We start from the raw sequence: 24,529 nt of genomic DNA, 5'->3' as shown, positions 1-24,529 counted from the left end.
GCTGGCTCTGGAAAGTAAGCTTTTATTGATTACCTTTCTGATGGAAATCAGAGCAGCATCGGGCCATCCCTCAAGCTGAGCTATGCAGGAGACAGGAGTGCCTTAGAAACCACGTCGCCGTCTCTCGGGGTCAGGGACACTCTTCCGCATGTTGGCCACAGACAGACACCCAAACCAGAGCCAACCGCCACATCACTGCTCAGCGTGGGGTTGGGGTGGAAAGCGTCAGTCAGAAATTACCCATGTCCACGGTAGTAGGTGGGGGGTAAGTGTCGCTTAGGGGACCACCTGGCATGTGTCACTGCCGCAGTCCTAACCTTTACCTCACTCTCAGAGAAGTTTAGTGCAGAGTGTCCTTTTACTAAGAGAATTCTGTCTCGGGGCGGGGGGGATTAACTGGAGGATGTTTGAGTGTAAATCATAGGGCAGACTTCTGACAATAGCAATTCATCACAGGTGACATCAAAGCCAGCTGGAGAAAAGACGAGCACCTCCAAAATTCTAGACCTAAAAGCCGCAGAATCGGAGGGACCATTTTAAATGTCACCGGGCTCAGGGAGCAGGGCATGGGGGCCAGCCAGGGGTCCAGTGCTGGACTGCAGGTGAGCTGAGACCAGGCCGCCAGCGACACCTTGCTTTGCGAGTCCCTGCTGTTCAGGTATTGAAAGGGGACCAAATCCAGAGGAAGTAGAGGGACAGGAGGCATGGGATGGAGGGGAAGCTGTTTCCATTGAAAATTCAGACCCTGGTCCCGGTCTAACTTCCTACAAACTTGGGATCAAGAAGTGTTGATTTCCTAACAGGGCTTATATCAAGGGGTGATTGTTACAGGATGTAGGGACCAGTGCCTTTTGTGGGTCTGGGAAAACTGAGTACAGTTGCAAAGGTGTGCAGTGTGCAAACCAGGGCCAGCCACTGCCTTCTGTGCCAGGAGCACTAGGGGGCCAGTGCCACTTTATCAAACAACCCACAGTGTAAGACCATGAGCTGATCGAAGACCTTGAACTTGGAGTGACGCGGGATGATCCAGTGCTGTGGAGTCCTGTCACAGCCGTGCCCATCAAGCCCTTGACATGCGGGAGGTCCTGACTCATGTAATCAAGGAAAGAGGGCCACGTTCATATCACAGACTTACATGTTTCAACTTGAGAATGTGCTGTGAATGTCACGTTCTTATGGCTTCACCCAACTCAACGAAGCTCGATTGACCATCTCAGGGTGTGAAGGCTGGAAGAGACTTATTTGGGGTCCAAGAGTGCCACTTGGCCATCCCAGCCGGGTGCCTCCAGAACTGTTATTACATGGCACCTGGATGTCTTAGTCTGGCCTTCGCATGGGTTGTTAGAGCTGTCTTCCCCATCACCAACTTGACCAACACAGTTCTGCTTGCAGGCCAACAGAGGACCATACCTCTTGCCCAAGGCAAAAAACAAAACACTTTGTTGAGTTGAAAATTGAAAGGACTGCTCTGCAGGTGACTTGTAGGCTTCCTCCTGAACCCTTCCTCTTCCTGCTTTCCCTGGGAATGAGAGCTTCTGCGGACACCTGCTCCGTCGGCCCATAGCTAGGTTGGTAGGCACAGCGTCAGGGGGCTCGCAGTGGTGGTATTTTACACGAGACGTTCCGACTTACCCACGTGCAGCAAGCAGGCTACCCGCTGAGGAGCCCGTGGTTTGATTTTGGAAGCCCGTGAGGGAATGCAGCCACTCTCCTACCTGGTATCGCCTTCACTGTCAAAGCCAGTCAGAGGTCTAAATACATGTGTGTGTCCTCACCGCTTGGAGCATTTGTCCAAAAAGGTAGATCTCGTTTGGGCACACAGGTATTCACGGGGGCACCGAGTCTTTGAAGATCGATGCTCAGCCCTTGCCCACAATGAGGCTCCCTACACTTCTTTAGTTTGCCCTGTGCTGACTTTCCGGCTGTTCTAATGGTTGACCCGTAACCACGTAATGTTCTGTAAAGGTCTGGAAATCACCACTGCCCCCGAAATGTCAAGTACTTATCTATGATGTAGCAGCCTTGACGTCACCGTCCAAAATTCACTCGCTCTCCTCTGTTTACTGTTCTTTCACGTGTGCTATGTGCGTGCATATGTGTAAATAGGATTTTATACCGATGATGCCAACACGTAATCCATTTCACAGCGGCCGAGCCTGACTCCTGGCTGTGTGTTCTGTGAAGTTCTGCGTGTTTTGTGGGGGTTCTCGGCGGGATAGCTTCCCGGGAGAAATCCCTAAGAACGGCAGCAGAGCCGTGGGAACGTTTCACGTAGGTACGTCATTGACCTGCCATTTTCTAGGTAAAAATGGCACAGAAGGGTGCTGAATAGGACGTCACCTTACAGACTAAGAGGTTGAAGACCTAAAACTAACTTGTAGCCAGAAATAAGGGCTGTGCCCCTATGGAAACTGAAGGGGGTTTGGGAGCCCGAAGCTCTTCCTTAGAGACAAAGACTGCGGCGGGTGGCGGCTGACCCCGAGCGCCGCGCTGTGGGCTCCCCTTCTCCCTGCACTGCCATGCTCATGGCGAGTCATGTAATGAGCTAGCTTACTACAAGGGCCCTGAGCTGGCCTCACCCGTGGAGTGTCTGATTTGCTCACTGAAACATCACTGCTGAACCAAACCCGCGAGCCGGCATCAGTGCTCTGCTATGCACACTGCTCCCTTTCCCCGTGTTTCTGCAGCGCTGCCCTCTGGGCTGGACCCAGGTCTTGCATCTAGAAGACATCTAGGGCCTTTGCACCTGATATCCTGTATCCTTTCCCTCAACTATGCCCGATTGTATCTGTTATTTTTGATTTAACACACACTGATTCATACTAATAAATATTTAAAGTTTTACCCAGTTTGTCTTTTTCTTGATTATAATATTCAGATCACAGTCAATTCAGGGTAAAGAATGGAGATTTCCTGGAGAAATGTGTTCGTGGGAAGACATGTTTAAGGTTTAAGGATGTTCACAGATACACTATTTCCAAAAGCAGAATGGTGCTCTCCACGAAGGAAATAGATAAATAAAATAAAATGTGACCCAGACGCATGATGAATGGGATACGGTGATAAAAATAAACACAGTGTCTGTAATGCATCAACTGTGTCTGGATGCACGCTGCCTTCCCACACACCCCTAAGGGACCACTGTCCTTGTGGTCTATGTAAAAGGAGACCTCAGGGTCTGTGCAGTGCACAGCCTGGGCATCCAAACTGTGACTTGGCTGAGTGAAGAAAGTGCGTTAAAGAAGTGCAGGGAATGCCGCCACCTGCAGTGCCAGCATCCCATATGGGCATTGGTTTGAGTCCCAGCTGCTCCACTTCTGATCCAGCTCTCTGCTGTAGCCTGGAAAAGCAGTGGAAGATGACCTAAGTCCTTGGGCCCCTGTGCACATGTGGGAGACCCAGAAGAAGCCCCTGGCTCCTGGCTTTGGATCAGCTCAGCTCCGGCCATTGCAGCCATCTGGGGAGTGAACCAGAAGATGGAAGCCCTCTCTCTCTCTCTCTCTCTCTCTCTCTCTCTCTGCTTCTGCCTCTCTATAACTCTGCCTTTCAAATAAATAAATCACTCTTTTAAAAGAAAAACAACAAGAATTAGAAGAAAACATCAACTTCATGGCCGACTTCTCACCTTGGGGAGGGAAGGAAATGAACACGTTCAGGGAGAACAAAATAAAGGACATTTAATTATCAGTAATTTTTGTTTCCTAATGGAAAAGGCTGAGACCAACACAGTGGCATTTGTTAATTTCAACGTGTGCCTTACTAACCTTTATATTTTTCTCCAAAGAGGGAGATGTATGGAGACAAGGAACAGTGAAGGGTTGGGCTGACTTCTTTAATATGCTAGATTTTCTAAGTGTAACAGCCCACTTAGGGTACTGAGTGCATTTGGTGAGATGCTCCCTTCTCACCCCTGTCCCCCATCATCTCAGCTACCCAGCCTGCCTGCCCACTGCACACACACCTGCCCATGACACACTGCGGGTCTTGGGTTTTCCATGACGAACCTTGGTGCACAGATCAATACTGGAGAGAGGGGTGAGAAGAGGAAAGTGGGGTGTTCAACACACTACCTGAGGCCTCTCCCTGCCCCAGGGAAGCCACTTGGAATACACAGTCAAGAAAGGGAGACAGCCACCGGTACCAGCAGGAGCCACATCTGGTGTCTGTGACAAAGTAAGTGTCTCTTGCATAGGCAACTTTGGGGAATCATTTGGAAGGAACTCCCATGATTGGATTCTACCTCACATCATGTGCAGCCCAAGCCTAGCTCCCCGTGCCCCAGGACGGCCTTCTCAGTGTATAAATTGGTGAAGTCTCCCTAAAAAGCAGTTGGGTAACACATTTGCAATGACCGTGTTTTCTCAACGACTATTATGTTTCTAGGAGTTAATTATAACTCTGTGTTTGTGTGTGTAATACATACATATGTATTATCTATTGCTATATAACACACTTCCCCAAAATTTAAGTTGCCATAAAACCATTAATATTACCTTACCCTTATGAGGGCAGGGATTTGGGAACCACTGGTGGGGTGGTTCTGGCGGGGGTGGAGAAAGAGGCGGGAGGGGTGGTCTCCAACATGCTAAGGGGGCACTAGGGATGATGGAGCTGTGGCTGCAGTCATCAGAAGACTTGGCTGTGCTGGGATCCTGCCCTGGAAGTGGCTCTTCACTGGCTCTCCACAGGAGGTCTCAGTTCCCACCAGGTAGGCCTCTCCCTGGGTTGCTTGAGTGACCTCACACCCGACAGGAACCCCATTGTGTCACATACAGAACGTAGAATTTAGGCCTCCCTAGTTTTGTCCAGGCTGTTTTTGGTGGCTTCCACCCTTTGTCCCTTTCTCCTAGTGGTGGGTTAGGGTATATAGAAGCTTCTGGAGGCCTTTACAGTATTCTTGCAAATTGATAAATGCAGCGATCTTACTCGGCCCGTCCGGCCTGCGGTGACGAGAGCCCTGCACTCATCTTGGGCCGCTGGGCCCACATGCTCTTTCCCTCCCCCTTGTCCTGGGCATTTGGCTTCCTCCGTCCAGTTCCATGCCCCATTTAGGGCAGCTGTGGAGATTCTGGATGGGGGTGAGAGCCTCTCTGGGAGGCCTAGATATTGATGGGTTGTCCCCGGTGGGTTCTGCCAGCACCCCCACTCCATTGCTGGGCTCCATGATGACAGAGCTTGGCTCCACTTTCAGAAGGGTGCTGAGAGGCCGGTTCTGGGCCCACCTACTCGGGATCGTAGCCAGGCATCCTGTGTGAGCTGTTACACCTTCCCAGTGGTGCCCTCCCATGTCCTGAGGGCAGCAGGGGAGAGGCAGGCCATGCCTGTACCAGCTGCATACGGCCTTTTAAATCCCCGGTCCTCTGCGCACATGCAGACATTGCTCTCCAAACCGGGACACTGCCGTGAACAGGGCACTGATAACATGAACTGGATCGGCAGGACCAAGGGGGACAGTCCCAGGCAAATGGGCAGGTACGGTACTATGGTTTGAATATGGGCACCTGCCACCTGAAACTCACACTTAAATTTCATCCCCACTGTGAGATACTTAGATGATGGAGACTTAATCCGACCATGGCAAGGTGGGGCCTTTGGAAGATGATCAGACTTAGACAAGGTCTCCAGGGTGGAGCCCCCATGAGTGAATCCTGGTGAATTTATGGGGGAGAGGGGCCGGCGCAGTGGCTCACTTGGTTAATCCTCTGCCTGCGGCGCTGGCATCCCATATGGGCGCCGGGTTCTAGTCCCGGTTGCTCCTCTTCCAGTCCAGCTCTCTGCTGTGGCCCGGGAGTGCAATGTAGGATGGCCCAAGTGCTTGGGCCCTGCACCCACATGGGAGACCAGGAAGAAGCACCTGACTCCTGACTTCGGATCGGTGCAGTGCCAGCCATGGCGGCCATTTGGGGAGTGAACCAACGGAAGGAAGACCTTTCTCTGTCTCTCTCTCACACTGTCTAATTCTATCTGTCAAATTAAAAGGGGGGGGAGGGGGGAGCCAGAGGACGCACATAAGCTCCTGTCTTTCGCTGTATGAGGCTTTGCATCACTTGTGATTCTTTCCATCAAGAAGACCATCACCCCGTGCGGCCCCTGGCATTGGGTCGTAACTATGATCCAAAATAAGCCTTTTTTACTTATGTCTTACACAGTCCATGATAATATGTTGTTAGCAAAAGAACGTGGATTAATACCTGTGAGAGCCCCCTATCCATCTGGCAAGGGGAGAAATGGTGTTGGGGAGAGGAAGCAGAGAACTCAGGAGTTCCTGAGGAAGCACTTATCACAGCTACCTTTATAAAGTCATCCAGCTGGCCACCTACCCATCAACCCCTTCTACTCACCCATCCATCCACCAACCGTTCATCCACCTATCCATGTGTCCACCTATCCATCATCCATCATCCATCCACTCACCCATGCATTCACCCATCCATGAATTCATTCCTCTGTATGTCCACCCATCTATCTGTCGTCCATCCGCCAAGTACGTATGGATGGCATCTGTGTGCAGAAATGGTTTTCCATGCTGCATCACAACTATGCAGTTACCAAGCTCACAAAAGAGGAAGCAGAGAAGGGAGAAAAGAGAGAACCAAGAGTGGCAGGAATGAGCAGTTCCTTCAGCTGTAGACAGGGCAGGAGGCACTCTGACCATGTGGGTAGGAAGCCAGGGCTTGTGAGTCAGCTCCACCCCTGACTCATCAAATCTGGAGCAAGTGAGCTGGTTTTCTGAGCCTCAGTTTCCTCCTGTGAAGCAGGGATGGTACCCATTTCCCAGGATTGATGTCAGGAGGAAGTGAAACTGTTAGGGAGGCACTTATGACCGGAAATGGAGCAGCTGGCATGATGCTATAGATTGGAGCTGGGCAGGGCTGTTCTGTCCTGGCCATTCAGTTGCTACTTTGTTCTTGTCTCCTTTGGTTTCCTGGGAGGCAGTGTAGCGCCAAGATGAAGAAGTCCTGAGTCAGAACACCTACGTCTGGCTCCCAGCTCTGTAATTTGCTGGGGGTGGGCCCTTTGGCAGGTGGGTGTCTGTCCTGACTCACAGGCAGACATCTCCACACTTCTGGATCCAGGATACTTCAGGAAGGAAACAGCTTTGCTGAGTCTGACACAGAATCTTGGCAGAAAAGCCAGATCTGAGCTGATCTGATGCTATATATAGTCGTCATTTATTCAGCCAGGGATGACAGTTTGTGTTTAGCTGCAGAAATACTATGGTGTTTTAAAAAAATAATAATTTATTTTATTTGAAAGACAGAGTTACCAAGAGGCAGAGGCTGGGTGGGGGGAGGGGGTCTTCCATCCACTGGTTCACTCCCCAGATGGTCACAACAGCCACAGCTGTGCCGATCAGGAGCCTGGAGCTTCTTCCGGGTCTCCCACATGGGTGCAGGGGCCGAAGGACTTGGGCCATCTTCTACTGCTTTCCCAGGCCATAGCAGAGAGCTGGATCAGAAGTAGAGCAGCCGGGACTCGAACCGGCACCCGGATGGGATGCCGGCACCACAGGCAGTGGTTTACCCACTATGCCTCAGCACCAGCCTCTGGTGTTTGATTGTAGGGTCCTCTCCCTGGCGCTGCTGAGTTTTCCATAAGAAATACCTGTATTTTACGAACTCCAGACAAAATGCCGAAAACCCGCACCCCCAAGGTCTAAGGAATTAGCAGCCCATTGCATCTTTTCTGTGGATGTGACTTGAGGATCTAGTGAGGCCCAGTGCAGTGTGTGGTAAGGACATCAGTGGGGAGGTCCAGCCGGCTCGAGCTGGATGCAGAGATGGTATTTACATGGAGGCAACGCTCACGCCGCTTCCGGAGAGGGCTCTCAGGGTGTCTCCACACAGGGAGCACTCATCCTGGCCCTGACCCCAGGCAAGAGCTCAAAAACAACATTAGCTCATGTGAATCTGGTGGTTTATGGTTGGAGGCAGTGTACGTCATGTTACCTCTTTTTAAAATTACTATTTGAAAGGCAGAGAGACAGAGAAAAGAGAAAGAGAACTGTTCCATCTGCAGGTTCACTTCCCATACTTCCAAAAAAGCCAGGGCTGAGCCAGGTCAAAGCCAGAAGCTTAGAGCTCAGTCCGGTTCTCCCATGTGGGTGGCAGGAAGCAGAGTACTTGAGCAGGAAGCTGGATCAAAGCAGAGCCAGATTCAAACCCAGACATTCTGATTTGGGATGCAGGCATCCCAAGCAGTGTACCGAATCCCTGCCTGCACAGTGCCTCGTTTTATTTTCACAGCAACCTTTATGAGGGAGATCCTGCCATTAGCTTCATTTTCCAGATGGGGAAACGAGGCCCAGGAGTTGAGTAAACTGGCCCGGGTCATAGTCCAGGAAGACCGAGAGAAGTCCGATGTATGTTAGTCCTCTCCTTTCCTTACTCGCATTATAAGTACTACAAATAACAAATGCATCAAAGAAGGAACTCCACATTTATTGAAAACTCCCCAGGAGCTGCTTTCGGATCGTGTCTCTATGCATCCACAAAGTGTACCTGAGAAGCATGCACCGTTGTTGCCATTTGTACAGAGAAGGCACGTGGAGAGCTTACGTGACGTTCTTGATTTCACACAGTGAGTAAGCAGGCAAGCTGCGGTCCTGCCAGGGTCCGTTCTGTTCCACGCCCATTCGTGCGTCTCAGGAGGAGGTTTGGCCTGGGAGTCGGGTTGGCCAGCTCACTCTGGGAGAGTGGAGTCACCCAGTTAACAGAGACCTACCGATTTGACCCCACTGTTATCTGATCCCAAACTGCTGGTGCAACTCCTTTTCTTCCTGCTTGGGCAGCTCGACTTAGAGTCTTCATACATCCTGACCTTGAGGTTGAGGCTGTGGAAATAAAAGCAAAATGAGGGTGAAAGCCACGGGGGGAAGAGCTTTTCACAATGTGATGAGAGGCTGTTAAGGGGGCAGGACCCGTGCCTGATTCCAGCTGCTGCCTAGAAATGCGAACTTTGCTTACCGCTGCCCTTGGCCCACAGGTGTTTGGAACAGCTAGGATTGGACTTCAGCTCTATGGGCGTTTCTGTTCTGTTTACACATTCTTTTCTTTATCTTCTTCATCTGGTCATGCAGCCCTGTTCCTTCCCAACATTCAGGAACCCAGTAAGCTCCCACTTGCCCTGTCATCCTTGGAACCCTGATTCAGAGCCATCCGAACCCGCATTTCCCAAATGGCAATCCCCAAGACTCCAGATAAAATTAAAAAATGTGAAGTGCTTTGTGCATCAGGGTTTGACAATCTTGACTTGGAAGGGGCTGAATCCCTGAATTAACTTCTGAGAACCCAGTTCCAAACAGGTTCCCCCCAACACACACACACCATGGGCTGGATGACCCACAGCTGGCTGGCATTCCCCTCGCATTCTCCCTGGATCGACACAGACCTATTCTCTCCTCTCCTGCTTCTGTGGAAAAGGATTCCAAATCATTCCTAAAGCGAGTCCCAAGCTGTCTAAAGTTTTGCTCCCATCTTAAAACTTCCCCCTGTGCTGTGCCCCCCTGCCACTCCTATCAAGTTATGTCTTTGCAGGAATCGTGTCTAGTTTTGATCGGCTGTCATCCGTCTCATCAAGCTATCCTCTCTTTCCTTCATACGAATGAAATTCTTAAACAAGAACCTTGATCTTCTATTCACTTGATCTTTTAGTCACCCCTCACCTGAGTTTGGGTGGCCGTCCTGCCTTTTCATGGAGGTCAAGGTGATTTACCTAATGGTCCCTCCCCCACTGCTTTCTCACGCTCTCCGCCTCCCCCTGGACACCTGGCGCTCTTGACCTCTTCCTCCTGATCGCTGCTTCTCTTGTTTTGGAGCCCGAGACTCCACTGCCTCTTTTTCTTGTCTTGTGCTGGCTCCTCTAAGACTTTTTACCTGCTTCAATGCAGCTACTTCCTGGTCTTGCCCAACACACCACCTTCCTTGGGATTCCGTCCAACTTGTTAGTTTCAGTTATTGTCTCTGGGTGTTTGGTTTCCAAGTTGTGAGCTGGACTGACCTCCAGAGATCAGAACTCCATGCACAGCGGTTGCACGAGTGCGCCCAAGGTGACTTACTTCAGGTACCAAAGCCCCGACAGACATGCAAACCCTGTCCCACCTTGCTAGGGACGCAAATCGGCCATGGCATTCTCTCAGTACTCTCAGCCTTCAGATTTGAGACTCAGTTGCAGCTCTTTGCAAATGTGGGCCATACCATTTTACACTCTCTTGCTAGAATGGCCCCCAACCTTCTAATCTCAGCTGTTACAAGGTGTCTTCACAGATCTCTTGGGATTTGGTGATTGGCGCTCAGATCTTGCTATGATCCCTCAGAGTTCATGTGTTGGGAATTGAATCCCCAAAGCAACAGCGTTGGTGGGTGGGACTTTTGAGAGGCGAGTAGGTCCCAAGGGCCCTGTCTTCGTGGATGGATGGATGCTGTCATCCCCCAAGTGGGTTCACTGTGAAGGAGTGGATCCGTGACAAAAGCAGGCCTGGCCTTTTCTCTCTCACTTGCTCTCGCCCTCTCCGTTCCACCATGAAATACCAGGGCACAAGGGCCTCGCCGGATGCCAGAGCCCTGCTCTTGGTCTTGCCAACCTCCAGCACTGGAGAAATCGTTGTCTTTATCGTGTGATGTTCTGATAGAGCAGCAGAAAGCACACTAGACGGATCTAGGGTTGTGTATGCCAGCAGCAGGCTGGCTGCCGTATGCGTCAAATAACCTCCTTCCTGCACATCTTCCTGTAGCTCATCACTGCAAATGTGGTCCAGTTCCATCTCTGATGTCCTGAAATGTCCCTTTTCTCATGCCAAGCCCTGTCTCCACCCTGTCACTGGCTGGAACCCTGCTTCCTGCCCACCTTAACAACCTGTCCACTTTCTCTTCCTCTGCCCGCAGTGTGTGTCGCCTGCTTCTGGAGGCTGGGAAGAATTTGGAGAAGTTAACCAGCTCGTCTGGGGGGAGTGGTTTCCTCGCCTAATCACTATAGACTTGGGGCAGCAGGTTAGTGTGTAAGTTAAAGGCAAAATGGTAATTATCTGGGTTGCTGTTATGGGGTAGCTTGTAAAGCCATCGTCCGTAGCTCCATTTCCAGTCCCAGCTGCTACACTTCCGATCCAGCTCTCTGTTAATGAACTTGGGAAAGCTGTGGAAGATGGCCCAAGTCCTTGGGTTCCTGAACCCACTTGGAAGACTCGGATGAAGCTCCTGGCTCCTGGCTTTGGCCTGGCCCAGTCCCAGCTGATGTGGCCATCTGGAGAGTGAACCAGCAGACAGATATTTTCAATCTCTCTCTCTCTCTCTCTCTCTTTCTCCCTCTCTCTGGGAAACTCTGACTTTCAAATAAATAAATCTTATCTTAAAAAAGGTAACTCTCAGAGATAATGCATTTATTGTGCTGACACAATGAATCTAGTATTATAATGCCATTTTTATTTCTGAACTTTCAGGATTTTGCAAAAAACCAGGTCCAGGTTGAATATCTCTAGTCTGAAAATTTGAGACCTAAAATACATCAAAATACGAAACATTTTTGAGCACTTCTCTTGAGGCTGTAAGTGGAAAGTTCCACACCCTATTGGTTGTGAAAGGTGGCAGTCAAGATGCAGGTGCACTGCAAATATTGTGTGAGGTTACCTTCAGGCTGTGTGGACAAGGTGCATGTGAAACAGAACTGAGCTCATGTTTAGACTTGGGCCCCACCCCCAAGACATCGCATGATGCATATCCAATTATTCAAAAACAGCGAAAACCAAACACCTCAATCTACTTCTGGTCCCAAGCATTTTGGATAAGGGACACATAACTGCATTACCTCAGAGGGTCAGAAAGGGAGATAAACACACGCAACACAGGCGCATCAGTCCTTTAGAGCAAGCCTCCATTCACTGTCTGGTGTACTCCATGCTGGGCTAGAGCCGGGAGGCCCCCAGCATACCCCTTATCCTCAGGAAGCTTTTCTTTGGGCTGGGGAGGGGGCAGTTAGGCCATGTGACATCATCTCATGAGCTGTGTGATGCTGGCAGGAAGGGGCTGAGTGGCTAAGACTAACTGTTGGTCTGTGACATTTCACTCTTTTTTGATTTAAATATTTGTTTTTTCTTAAGTTCACATGTATCTGTATTTCTTTGGGTCTTTTTTTTTAAAGGAAGATTTATTTATTTGAAAGACAGAGTAGCACAGAAAGAGAGAAACATCTTCCATCCCCCCTTCAAAGTGGCCACACCAGCCATGACTGGGCCAGGCTGAAGCCAGGAACCAAGAACTCCATCTAAGTCTCCCATGAGGGTGACAGGGGCCCAAGCACTTGGACTATCCTCCACTGCTTTCCCAGGTGCATTAGCAGGGAGCTGCATCGGAAGTGGAGGAGCCAGGACTTGAACTGGTGCTCATATGGGATGCAGGCAGTGGCTTAACCCACTGCACCACAAGGCTGGCACCCTCCTTCCTATTTCTTTATTGAGAGGCCAAAGTGGAGACTGTGGTCTGTCTGATATTAAGAGTCACTTTAGTAAAATATTCTCAGAATTAAGTGTTTTCATGTAAACCTTCTTCAACTCTTTTCCATTATGCAAGCCGTCAGCCATTCACACCTTTATTCCTTCATTCATTAAGTGCCCAATGAATGCTGCACTCTTTTTTAAAGATTTATTTATTTATTTGAAAGTCAGAGTCCTACAGAGAGAGGAGAGGGAGAGGGAGAGGGAGAGGGAGAGGGAGAGGGAGAGGGAGAGGGAGAGGGAGAGGGAGAGGAGAGAGGGAGAGGGAGAGGGAAAGGAGAGAGAGAGAGAGAGAGAGAGTCTTCCATCTGATGATTCACTCCCCAATTAGCCGCAACGGCCAGAGCTTCACCAATCTGAAGCCAGGAGCTTCTTCCAGATCTCCCACATGGGTGCAGGGGTCCAAGGACTTGGGCCATCTTCTACTGATTTTCTAGGCCACAGCAAAGAGCTGGATCGGAAGAGGAGCAGCCGGGTCTCAAGCCAGTGCCCATACGGGATGGCGGCACTGCAGGCGGCAGCTTAACCTGCTGTGCCACAGCGCTGGCCCCTGCTGCACTCTTATGGTAAGAATGAACTTGGGCCCTTGCCAGTAAGTCCACATCAAAACCACAATTAAGGCACTAAAAATATGCAGTGGGACCTTTTGCGTTTCTTCTTCTTATCTGCTCCGCTCCATTGAGGGTTGCATTTGTTTTTTATTTATTTTGACAGAGTGGACAGTTAGAGAGAGAGAGAGAGAGAGAGAGAAAGGTCTTTCTTTTTGCCGTTGGTTCACCCTCCAATGGCCGCCGCGGCCGGCGCACCGCGCCTGATCCGAAGGCAAGAGCCAGGTGCTTCTCCTGGTCTCCCATGGGGTGCAGGGCCCAAGCACTTGGGCCATCCTCCACTGCCTTCCCGGGCCATAGCAGAGAGCTGGCCTGGAAGAGGGGCAACCGGGACAGAATCCGGCGCCCCAACCGGGACTAGAACCTGGTGTGCCGGCGCCGCAGGCGGAAGATTAGCCTAGTGAGCCGTGACGCTGGCCAAGGGTTGCATTTGTTCTGAAGGTGGGTGCCATCTGCAGCCATTGGCTAACTTTCTCATTCAGCTGCCTTTAATAAGCAGGCTTGGTAGATTCAAAGAATGATGGAGAACAATATCCTGCGAGCTATGACAGGGGTCCTGTGCATTTGTCAAATCTTTTAGCAGCGCAGTTGTATGAAAACATCAACAAACTTAATGTCTTACCTGAATCTTACCGAAGCAATTCCAGAGTTTTCCTGAAAATATGCACCCCAGTGAGCTTCCAGTACCATAGCAGGAATCAGAGTGCTCAGAGAACGACCGCTGCTCACCTCTCCACCTGGAAGGACGCTCGGGATGCTCAGTGAGGTTTCCAGACTCTAGAGAGTGGAGAGCTCTCTTCTGCTAATCCTGGCCATGGCCTGTCCTGAACGCTGCTGGTACTCCCCATGCACTGACCCCCCAGCCCCCCCCCCCCCCCCCCAGCATTCACCTCTAGTCTGAGACGACTGCTTAACTGCACACACCTGTGATTCTCTCAGCGTGGCTGTAGGGACATGCAGGGCAGGTGCACAGGGCACCAAAGCTGCCAGACTCCATGCCTCTGGACAAAGTGCTCAAATGTAGATCAGGATTTGGGGAGACTGCCCCGGCTCACTGGAGATGACTTGATTACCTCCCCACTTCCTCACATCTCCTGGGAGCATCCTCCAAATGAACTACTTGCACTTGAATTCTTGCCTCAGGGGTTGCTTTGCATAGTTTAATTAAGGTGAACTATTTTCCATTCAATGATGAAAAGAGGCAAACCATTCATGAAACAATGTGGGATACCTTAAATGCATATTGCTAAACAGCAGACCTCAATCTGAGAGGGCTGAATCCTGTGTGATTCCATTTGTATGACATTTTGGGAGCAATGAAACTGTAGAGATAATGACCAAATCAGAGACTGCTATGGGTTTGCAGAAGGATGAGGACTGACCCGGGGAAGCACAGGAAATGTTGTAGGGCTGTGAAACTATTCTGTAAGGTGTTGCAGTGGCGGATAAGAGCAACACCCATTTGTCAGACTATTGGGTAACGGGCGAACCTCAACGCATGGATATTTGAAAAGATCAACTGGGAGAGCAGGGCGTCCAAGGATGAAATGAAGAACGTGGTGAAAGAATGTAACTTACAAATGAATGCTCAAGCTCTACTGAAGGGAAGAGAATGGGGTGCTGGCTTAAGTTGCTTTGGAAATGACGGGAAACTCTAAAACAGAAGAAGGAGCACTGTATAAGCACTGTGCTCTAGCCAATAAAGTGCTTTGTGTTGCTAAAGATATTAACCACGGAAGCACAGGTTTACTTAGCTTACTGTCGGTACTGACACGTCAGTATAGAAATAATTATACATTTGTGTGCACATATGCATGTATTTCCTGGTTTTGTTCATTGAGAGATAGTGATGCCCAGTATTAATAAGCACACTGAGCCCAGATCATGGTTTCTAAACACCATTTTTAGGGCTGGGGCAGTGAATATCTGGGATGAACCTGGAGCATCTTGTAGTGCCAAGAAGCAAGGAAGTGCTCAAAAAATAAAATACCAGGCATGTATATCAAAGGGACACAGGAGCCATCCGAAAGAGCTCTCAACAGACACAGCTGGGACAATTCGAGCAAGACAATAATAACGTATTGGATTGTAACCCTACTATGATTTGAATGTGTCTCCCCAGAGCTCACGTGTTGGAAACTCCTTCCTCAGATCCACATGTTAATGGTGTGTGGACATGGAGCCTTTGGGAAGTAATTAGGGTAAAATGAGGCCATGAGATGGGGCCCCTAGGAGGGCATTAGTGGATATCGTAGGAAGAGGAAGAGAGAGGCAGGCTGGTGTGCTTGCACTGTCTCACCAGGAGACGCCTTCACCGTGTTAGGATACAGCACAAGGCCCTCCCCAGACGCTGGTGCCATACTCTTGGATTTCCCAGCTTCCTGATCCTATTCTTCATAAATTACCCACTTTCTGGTATTTTGTTATACAACAGGAAGTGAACTAAGACAGATCCAAAGTATAAAAAATGTCTGCAAGTCCACTCTGATATAAATAAATGATTGGATAAATACTTTCCAGGGAAAGAGAGACAAATCCCCCAAATAGAATCCCAAATATTTTATGTAGGACTCCTCCCGCAGGAGGGGGAGCATAATGCCAACCCCTTGAGTGTGGGTTGTGCCTGGTGAGGAAAGGGGAGAGGGAATAGCTGTGCTTTGGAGACGCCTGACAAGCACTGCCTTGGCCACGTAATCATGGTCAGCGATGTGGGCGGTAAGTCACGTCGATAGTGTGAACGCACAATAGGTTTAAGGTACAATGAAATGCCACTTCCTTCCCAAGACACAGCACCCATGAGAAATGCATCAGAGAAGCCCGATAAAAGGATAGTCTACAAAATACCTGACCAGTCCCCCTCAGAACTGTCAAAGTCATCACACAAAGGAAAATCCGAGAAACTCCCATCTCAGAGAAACCTAAGGAAACATGGCAGTGCAGAGCAATGTCTCGTTCTGGATGGGATCCCAGGAATAAACAAGGACATTAGGAGGAAATCTAATGGAATCCAAATGACATTCGGATTTTAGTTAATCCTGATACATCAGTGTTGATTCCTTAGTTGTGACAAATATACCTTAATAATACTTTAAATAAAGTCCATGGACAATTGAAAAAAAAGCTAAAAAAGTTTTTGAAGTTTATGCATAATTTTTTCATGATGCTCATTTTTCATGGTTTATGAAAAAAATTGCACCAAAATAAATTCACACTATTTCACTACTTTTTTTTTTTTTTTAAGAGGAAGAGAGGCAGAGAGAGAGAGATCCCAGCTGTTGGTTCACTCTTCAATGCTGGCAACAGCTGGGGCCTGACTGGAGCTGGAGCCAGGAACCAGGAACTCAGTCCAGGGTGTCCCAAGTAGGTGGCAGGGACCCAGTCACTTGAGCCACCACCTGTTACCTCCCAGGAAGAAGAAAGATCAAATCAGGAGCCAGATCGGGGACTCCAAGCCAGGCACTCCTATCACAGCATGTGGGCATCTTAGCCATAGGTCAAACACCTGCTCCAAACTCATACTTTTTTTTATTATTATTATTTGACAGGTAGAGTTACAGACAGTGAGAGAGAGAGAGACAGAGAAAAAAGTCTTCCCTTCATTGGTTCACTCCCCAAATGGCTGCCACGGCTGGCGCTGCGCCGATCTGAAGCCAGGAGCCAGGCACTTCCTCCTGGTCTCCCACACAGGTGCAGGAGCCCAAGCACCTGGGCCATCCTCCACTGCCCTCCTGGGCCACAGCAGAGTTGAACTGGAAGAGGAGCAACTGGGACAGAATCCGGCACCCCAACCGGGACTAGAACCTGGTGTGCCGGCGCCGCAGGCAGAGGATTAGCCAAGTGAGCCCCGGCGCGGGCCCAAACTCACACTTTTAATTCCATTTTTCCATGAACTTTTTGAAATTCTCTCACATAAGATGTTAACATTATGGGAAACTAAATGTGGGAGATGTGGTAACTGTTCTCCCTATGTAACTTTTCCGTGAATATTAATATATTCCAAAATGGAAAGTTTATGCAAAAATGCGTTGTCATGACCACTAAGAAATGAAGGGAAGGGATATAAGAGGCAAAGAGCTGGGTGCCCCTCCTGCCTCAGTTACTGCTGTAGCTGGGGCGGAACACTTAGGCTGACATTCTTCCACCTCCCAATCTTGGATTGGAAATGTGATTTCTAGTAGGGCTTACCAAAAATCCTTTTCTTAAAAACGTCTCCCAAACTGTATCCACTTTATTTCATATTCATGTTTTAGTGATGATTCAAATTAAATTTTCCCCTATTCCATTACCTACCCATTATGCTGAATAACCAAAGGAGTCAGAATCTATACAGGGAAAAATATTTTCCTCTATAAATCGATAAGCACTTTGGTATGTGTAATGCATTAAAAAAAACCATAAGTTGGGTCAGCGTTATGGTGTAGTAGGCTAAGCTTCTACCTGTGGTGCCAGCATCGCATATGGGCACTGATTTGAGTCCTGGCTGCTGTACTTCTAATCCAGCTCCCTGTGAATATACCTGGGAAAGCAGCAGAAGATAGTCCAAGTACTTGGGCCCCTGCACCCATGTGGGAGACCCAGAAGCGTCTGGCTCCTGGCTTCAGATCTGCCCAACTCTGGCCATTGTGGCCATTTGGGAAGTGAACCAGAGGATAGAAAAAACTTTGCCTTACAAATTAATTATCAAAAAAGGTCATTATTTAAAAAAACACATAAATATTTAAACATGATCTCTTTAACTTTCTCTCTCTCTGATGGTTGAATTTTCAATAAGCTACCAAAAGGAGTGATTTACAGACTGACGTTAGTAAACTATGTCCTTATGTTATAATCCTCATTGAGTTGAATTGCTATTATTATTGTTATCATCACTGTAATTATTATTGGCTTGGGACAGTGAAGGAGGCAGTATTAGAATCAGAAGTTTAAAGGAATATGTACAAATATATCAGCAAGAAAGAGAATCATAAAAAAGGAAATTTATGGATTTAACCACACAAACATTGAAATGTCTATATGTTGACCCCAAAGTACCATCAACAAATTAAAAAAGCAAAGTGAGAAAGAAAACTGCAACAGTGGCTTTCAAAAGGAAATTACATTTATGAAGGAAATGAATTCCCCTTTGGGAAATGTCAAGTCAAGTCCATGTGACAGCAATTTCTAAAGGAAGAAAAATAAATTATTCATAAATATACAAAAATTAAAAGTAATAAAGACATGCACATTAAGATATCAATGACAATAACTTTTTTGTCCATCAAATTGCACTTTTCTTAAAAAGATTTATTTATTGGAAAATCAGAGTTCAGAGAGAGAGGCAGAGAGAGATCGTCCATCTGCTGGTTCACTCCCCAAATGACTGCATCAGCCTGAGCTGGGCCAGGCTGAAGCCAGGAGCCAGGAGCTTCTTCTGGGTCTCCCACGTGGGTGCAGGGGCCCAAACACTTGGGCCATCTGCTGCTGCTTTTTCCATGTCATTAGCAGAGAGCTGGATCAGACGTGGCACAGCTGGGATGCAAACTAGTGCCGATAAGGAATGCCAGCATTGCAGGCAGTGGCTTTACCCACTATGCCACAATGGCTGTTAAGGACCTCCTCACTGAGGGGAAGAGGTGAAAATGTCACCTCTTCAATTGCATAGGTAGGGAAGCAGAAGGACAGATGCTGGTATCCCAGCCTCGCCTCCCTTCCCCGCCCCAGGCAGTCTGATTCCATAGGATGAGATAGATGTGACTGATGGAACTAGGACCACCCACGAGGAAGTTGTTTCCCTCCATGAAGAGGGTAGGAAGATGGCACGTGGCATGTGCCTGTGTGAGAGGAAGCAGGCTGGGCTCATGGATCTGGGAGGTGGGGAGTGGGTCTGCGTTGGTTCATTTTCCACTGCTGTAATGAAATACTTGACGCTGGATAGTTCATAAAGAAAAGAGTCTTATTTAGCTCACAGTTTTGGAGGCTGACAACTCAGGAACAGGTGGCTCTGTTGATTCAGCCTACCATGAGGGCCTCATGGAAGATACCATCCTACTGGAAGCATGTGTGAGAGGGATCACATGGTGGGATGGAAATCCAGACAGCAGGAAGGGGCCAATCTTGTTCTTTTGTAACAACCTATGCTCATGGGAACTAATTTGGGTCCCAGGAGAACTACATTAATCTGTTATGAAGGCAGCACCCAAATGACCCAAACACCTCCCACTCACTAGACTTCATCTCTTAAAGGTTCCACCTCCTCTCTGAAGACAGAGCCTCTAGGACATGAACTTCTGGGGAACAAATGATACCTGTATCAAAGCCAAGGCTATCTGGCAAGAACTGGACGTTTGACATCATGTGGCGCTTGGCAGAGGAGACTGATGTGGTCAGGAAGATAGTTAGGAGATGGTTACAATGGCTGAGTCATAAAGAGAAAGCTAGAGAATCCTGTGGAGATTATATGGGTTCATGTGACCCAGCCTGGACAGGGCACAGCCTACTGTCATAGCTCAGATGGTGGGCCTGGAACCCAACCCCATCCTAGCTTTGTGCCCTTGTGTGAGCTACATAACTTCTCTAAGGCTCAGTTTTCTCCTTTGTAAGATGCTGATCATAATGGGACTTACTTCAGTGGTTTGTTGTGCTGTAGGAAATAATGCCTGTGAAGGTGTATCCACAGCCTTAGGCACAGTGTGGGTCCCAGAACCAAGGCTGCCATGAGGCTCTCGGATATCACCGTTGGGAGAACAGGAGGGGGAAACCAACTGTAAAGTGCTACTGGAATATACATTGTTATTCATATTTTGATGTTAGGTTGCACAGACTGGAAAAAATTGGAGTGTGCAGTCTTCTATCGGAGGTATCTATGCAGGACCAGGAGTCTATTTAGAGGAGGAAGTAGAAATGGCAAGTGTGAAACCTGGAGCCTCAGAAGAACCAGAAATGAGGCTGGACAGTCCAGAAGAAACCAATGGTAAGGGAGGGAAGGGAAGGGGTTGTCTGAGGGATCTACACACTTAGGGAGGAGGTGGAGGGTAAAACCAAGCAGAGAAATTTGTAGGGAAAACAAAACACTTACATAAAAGACATGTACTCACACACTGCCTGGTCTTCTGTTGAATTAGTTTATTCAAATTAAGATGTCACTCATCAGACTTCATTCACCATCTCTTAAGAATGATATCAGTCTTCTTTGGAGTACATGATCTGGATTATTTTTTGGTTCTATTACTTTTAAAAATTTGTTTATTTGTTAAGAAAGTACATTACAAATTTTGTCCAGTAATGTGACTCCTCTGGTCGCAGATTTCATGGACACAGCCCAGGCCAAAGGAAAAGCCTTTAACCCTATGGCAAACAACACACTCAACATGCTCAGAGAGGAGCCTGAGGTCCCACAGCAGAGCCGGCAAGGCAATGACAGCTCCATATCCTCAGCAAATATCATCCAACCCAAGCAGAGCAGTGTCCTCAAGCCTTCAGCAAAATCCATTCAGCCCAAGCAGGGAGACAACCCCAAGCCCTCGGTAAAATCCACCCAGCCCAGGCAGGACAATAGCTCCAATCCATTACCAAAAACCATCCAGCCTAAAGAAGATGATATTCCTAAGCTCTCAACAAAACCCATCCTGCCCAAAGAAGCTGACATCCCCAAGGTGTCAACCAAACCCATCCAACCCAAAGAAGCTGACATCCCCAAGCTGTCAACAAAACCCATCCAACCCAAAGAAGCTGACATCCCCAAGATGTCAACCAAACCCATCCAACCCAAAGAAGCTGACATCCCCAAACTGTCAACAAAACCCATCCAACCCAAAGAAGCTGACATCCCCAAGCTGTCAACAAAACCCATCCAACCCAAAGAAGCTGACATCCCCAAGATGTCAACCAAACCCATCCAACCCAAGGAAGCTGACATCCCCAAAGTGTCAACAAAACCCATCCAGCCCAAAGAAGCTGACATCCCCAGGCTGTCAACAAAACCCATCCAGCCCAAGGAAGGTGACATCCCCAAGCTGTCAACAAAACCCATCCAGCCCAAGGAAGATGACATACCCAAGCTGTCAACAAAACCCATCCAACCCAAAGAAGCTGACATCCCTAAGCTCTCAACAAAACCTATTCAGGCCAAGGAAAATGTCATTTCCAAATTCTCAGAAGAAACCATCCAACCAAAGGAAGGAGCTATCCCTAAGTTCTCAGAGGAAACCATCTACTCCAAGGTAGGAGCCATCCCCAAGTTCTCAAAAGAAACGATTCAGTCCAAGGATGGAGCCACCCCCAGGTTATCAGAGGAAACCATCTACTCCAAGGTAGGAGCCATCCCCAAGTTCTCAAAAGAAACGATTCAGTCCAAGGATGGAGCCACCCCCAGGTTATCAGAGGAAACCATCTACTCCAAGGTAGGAGCCATCCCCAAGTTCTCAAAAGAAACGATTCAGTCCAAGGATGGAGCCACCCCCAGGTTATCAGAGGAAACCATCTACTCCAAGGTAGGAGCCATCCCCAAGTTCTCAAAAGAAACGATTCAGTCCAAGGATGGAGCCACCCCCAGGTTATCAGAGGAAACCATCTACTCCAAGGTAGGAACCATCCCCAAGTTCTCAAAAGAAACGATTCAGTCCAAGGATGGAGCCACCCCCAGGTTATCAGAGGAAACCATCTACTCCAAGGTAGGAGCCATCCCCAAGTTCTCAAAAGAAACGATTCAGTCCAAGGATGGAGCCACCCCCAGGTTATCAGAGGAAACCATCTACTCCAAGGTAGGAGCCATCCCCAAGTTCTCAAAAGAAACGATTCAGTCCAAGGATGGAGCCACCCCCAGGTTATCAGAGGAAACCATCTACTCCAAGGTAGGAGCCATCCCCAGGTTCTCAAAAGAAAGCATCTACCCCAAGGAAGGCACCATCACCAAATTCTCAGAAGAAAGCATTCAGTCCAAGGATAGCACCAACCCTAGGTTCTCAGAGGAAGCCATCCACTCCAAGGATGGAGCCACCTCCAAGTTCTCAGAGGAAGCCGTCTACTCCAAGGAAGGCACCACGTCCAAGTCTGCAGGAGAAACCCAGGAGTCCAAGGAAGGAGCCATCCCCACGTTCTCGGAAGACACCATTCAGTCCAAGGAGGACACCGTTTCCAAGTTCTTAGAAGAAACCATCCCGCCCAAGGACAGCACCACCACTGAGCCTTCAGCAGAAACCGAGCAGCCCCAGGAAGGGAGCGTCCCCAAGGTCAGACAAGAACCTTTCCTGTTGCAGAAGGCGGCCGCCTTCACTTTCTCAGAAGAGAGCATCCAGCTGGAGGAGGATATCCTGAAGCTCAAGGAAGCGATGGAGTCCATGCAGGTGGACTTGGTGAAAGTGATTGTGAGCAAGGAGGACTTCGAGGCGTCGCTTAAGGAGGCCGGGGAGAGGCTGGTGGCCGTGGATTTCTCAGCCACGTGGTGCGGGCCGTGCAGGGCTATTAGGCCGCGTTTCCATTCCTTGTCTATGGAGCACGATGATGTGGTGTTCCTGGAGGTGGACGCTGATGATTGTGAGGAGATCATAAGAGACTATGAGATCACCTGCCTCCCAACCTTTCAGTTTTATAAACAAGAAAAAAAGGTGGGTGAGTTTAGTGGTGCCCTTAAAGAAAGACTTGAGGCCATCATTGTAGAATTAAAGTAATCATATACTCTGAAGGCACTGCAAATAGCCAGTGGTTAATATTTTGTGATTTTTTTTTTAAATTTACAAAAAAGACCAGGTATCACAAAAGTGTATGTCCCAAATGGCACTGTTTCAAATTAGGAATATTAACTCTAACTTTTTGGAAAAGCAAAACATTAAAGCACATTGTGACACGTTTTTTGTTGCTAGAAGAATATGAAATTAGAATTCCTTTGGCGAAGATGGGTAGGCCTGCTGTCCCCTGTTTTTCAGTCTTTTTTTTTTTCTGCCCTTGAAAATTCCGCTCATTTAGTGTTTGGACCAACATTGGAAATTTGAATATTTCTTCTATTGAAGTACATGATTCAAAACATGAGTGGGATCAGAATCCTTGGGGATTCTGATAAATACTTTCGTCAATAAAGAATTTGAAAGAGTCACATGTCTTCACTAACCCCCTTCTGTGCTAGGAGTGGTATTCAACAGGTTCTCCAGTATGTGATTTGTTAGTGGCAGAGCTGAGACGTTGGCCATGTTTTCAGATTTCGAGTCCAGGGTTCTTCCTACTAATCCATGCTCACAAAACTTCAGGTTTCTCAGAGTCCATGTGATCCTTGGTGCCATTATGACATCAGTGTTCTGGTGGCAGAATGCTTCCTTTGTTCCCTGGGTAGTTGGGTTCCTGATACCTACTCCCAGTTGTCTCCAACCCCAAAGGCCCAGGTCTGGACCACAGTTGTTGGCTTGGTCCAGGGTGGCTGTTTGTTTAAAAACAAACCAGCTTCATTGAAGCATAACTGATACACAAAGAATGGTGTACATTTACAGTGGACAATTGGGTGAGTTGGCTGTGTGTCTGTGTCTGTGGTATCACTGCAGTGGAGGTCATGAACACACCCCTCACTTCTAGAGGCCCCCTTCTGTCCTGTTGCTGTGTGTGTGTGTGCTAAGAACATTTACAGATCTATGTTTTTTTCTGAAGTATTTAAGAGTGAAGGAGAGAGAAAGTAGAGTTCCTATCCAGTGTTTCAGTCTCCCAAATTCCCACAATGGCTGGGACTGAGCTGGAGCTGAGGCCAGGATCCAGGAACATGATCCAAGTCTTCCATATGGGTGGCAGGAACCCAGTTATTTGAATCATCACCACTGCTTCCCCAGGGTCTGCATTGGCAGGGAACTAAAGTCAGGAGGTGGAACTGGGAATCAAACCCAAATTTTCATCTGGGATTCAGACATCTTAACCACAATCTGCTTTTTAAAAAAACACATTCATATTTTTAAAATTTACATGTCGTAGTTGTACATATTTGTGGGGTATAGTGTGGAATTTCAATGCATGTATCCATTGTGTAACAATCAGGTTAGGATAATTGGCTTACCCATCAACTCAGACATCATTTCTCTTATGATCATTTAAACATTCAAAATCCTCCCTACTAGCTAGTTTGAAATATACAAGTAGCTGTTGTCAATTATAGCCTCTCTGCTGAGCTCCAGAACATTGAAGTCATTTTTCCTGTCCGCTGGTAAATAGACCCTCCCAAACCCCTCCCTTCTCTACACTCCTCCCAAGCTCTGGTAACCACTACTCTACTGTCTACTTCTGTGAGGTCAACTTTTTTTACTTCTACATATAAATGAGAACATGTCATATTTGTCTTTTTGTGTCTGACTTATCCCACTTGGCATAGTGTCCTCCAATTCCATTCATACTGCTGTAAGTGATAGAATTGAATGGCTGAATTTCATTGTGTATATGGACCAGATTTCCTTTATTCATTCATCCATCCATGGAATGCATACCTAGATTG

At 48.2% G+C, this 24,529-nt stretch overlaps 1 protein-coding gene across 1 annotated transcript; it reads left to right on the top strand.

Moving 5' to 3' along the window:
• The first annotated feature begins 10,520 nt into the window (after window positions 1-10,520).
• Window positions 10,521-23,149, top strand: TXNDC2 (thioredoxin domain containing 2). Its single transcript, XM_062199979.1, has 4 exons — window positions 10,521-10,613; window positions 10,884-10,988; window positions 19,882-20,041; window positions 20,374-23,149. Exons 1-4 carry the CDS (start codon window positions 10,521-10,523, stop codon window positions 22,734-22,736), a joined length of 2,721 nt encoding a protein of 906 aa, XP_062055963.1. The 3' UTR covers window positions 22,737-23,149.
• Window positions 23,150-24,529: the final 1,380 nt, after the last annotated feature.

Source organism: Lepus europaeus, chromosome 9 (genome assembly GCF_033115175.1).
Source record: "Lepus europaeus isolate LE1 chromosome 9, mLepTim1.pri, whole genome shotgun sequence".
NCBI lineage: Eukaryota > Metazoa > Chordata > Mammalia > Lagomorpha > Leporidae > Lepus > Lepus europaeus.
The sequence above is the reverse complement of the archived record's forward strand: the minus strand, read 5'-3'. Positions and strand labels throughout refer to the sequence as shown.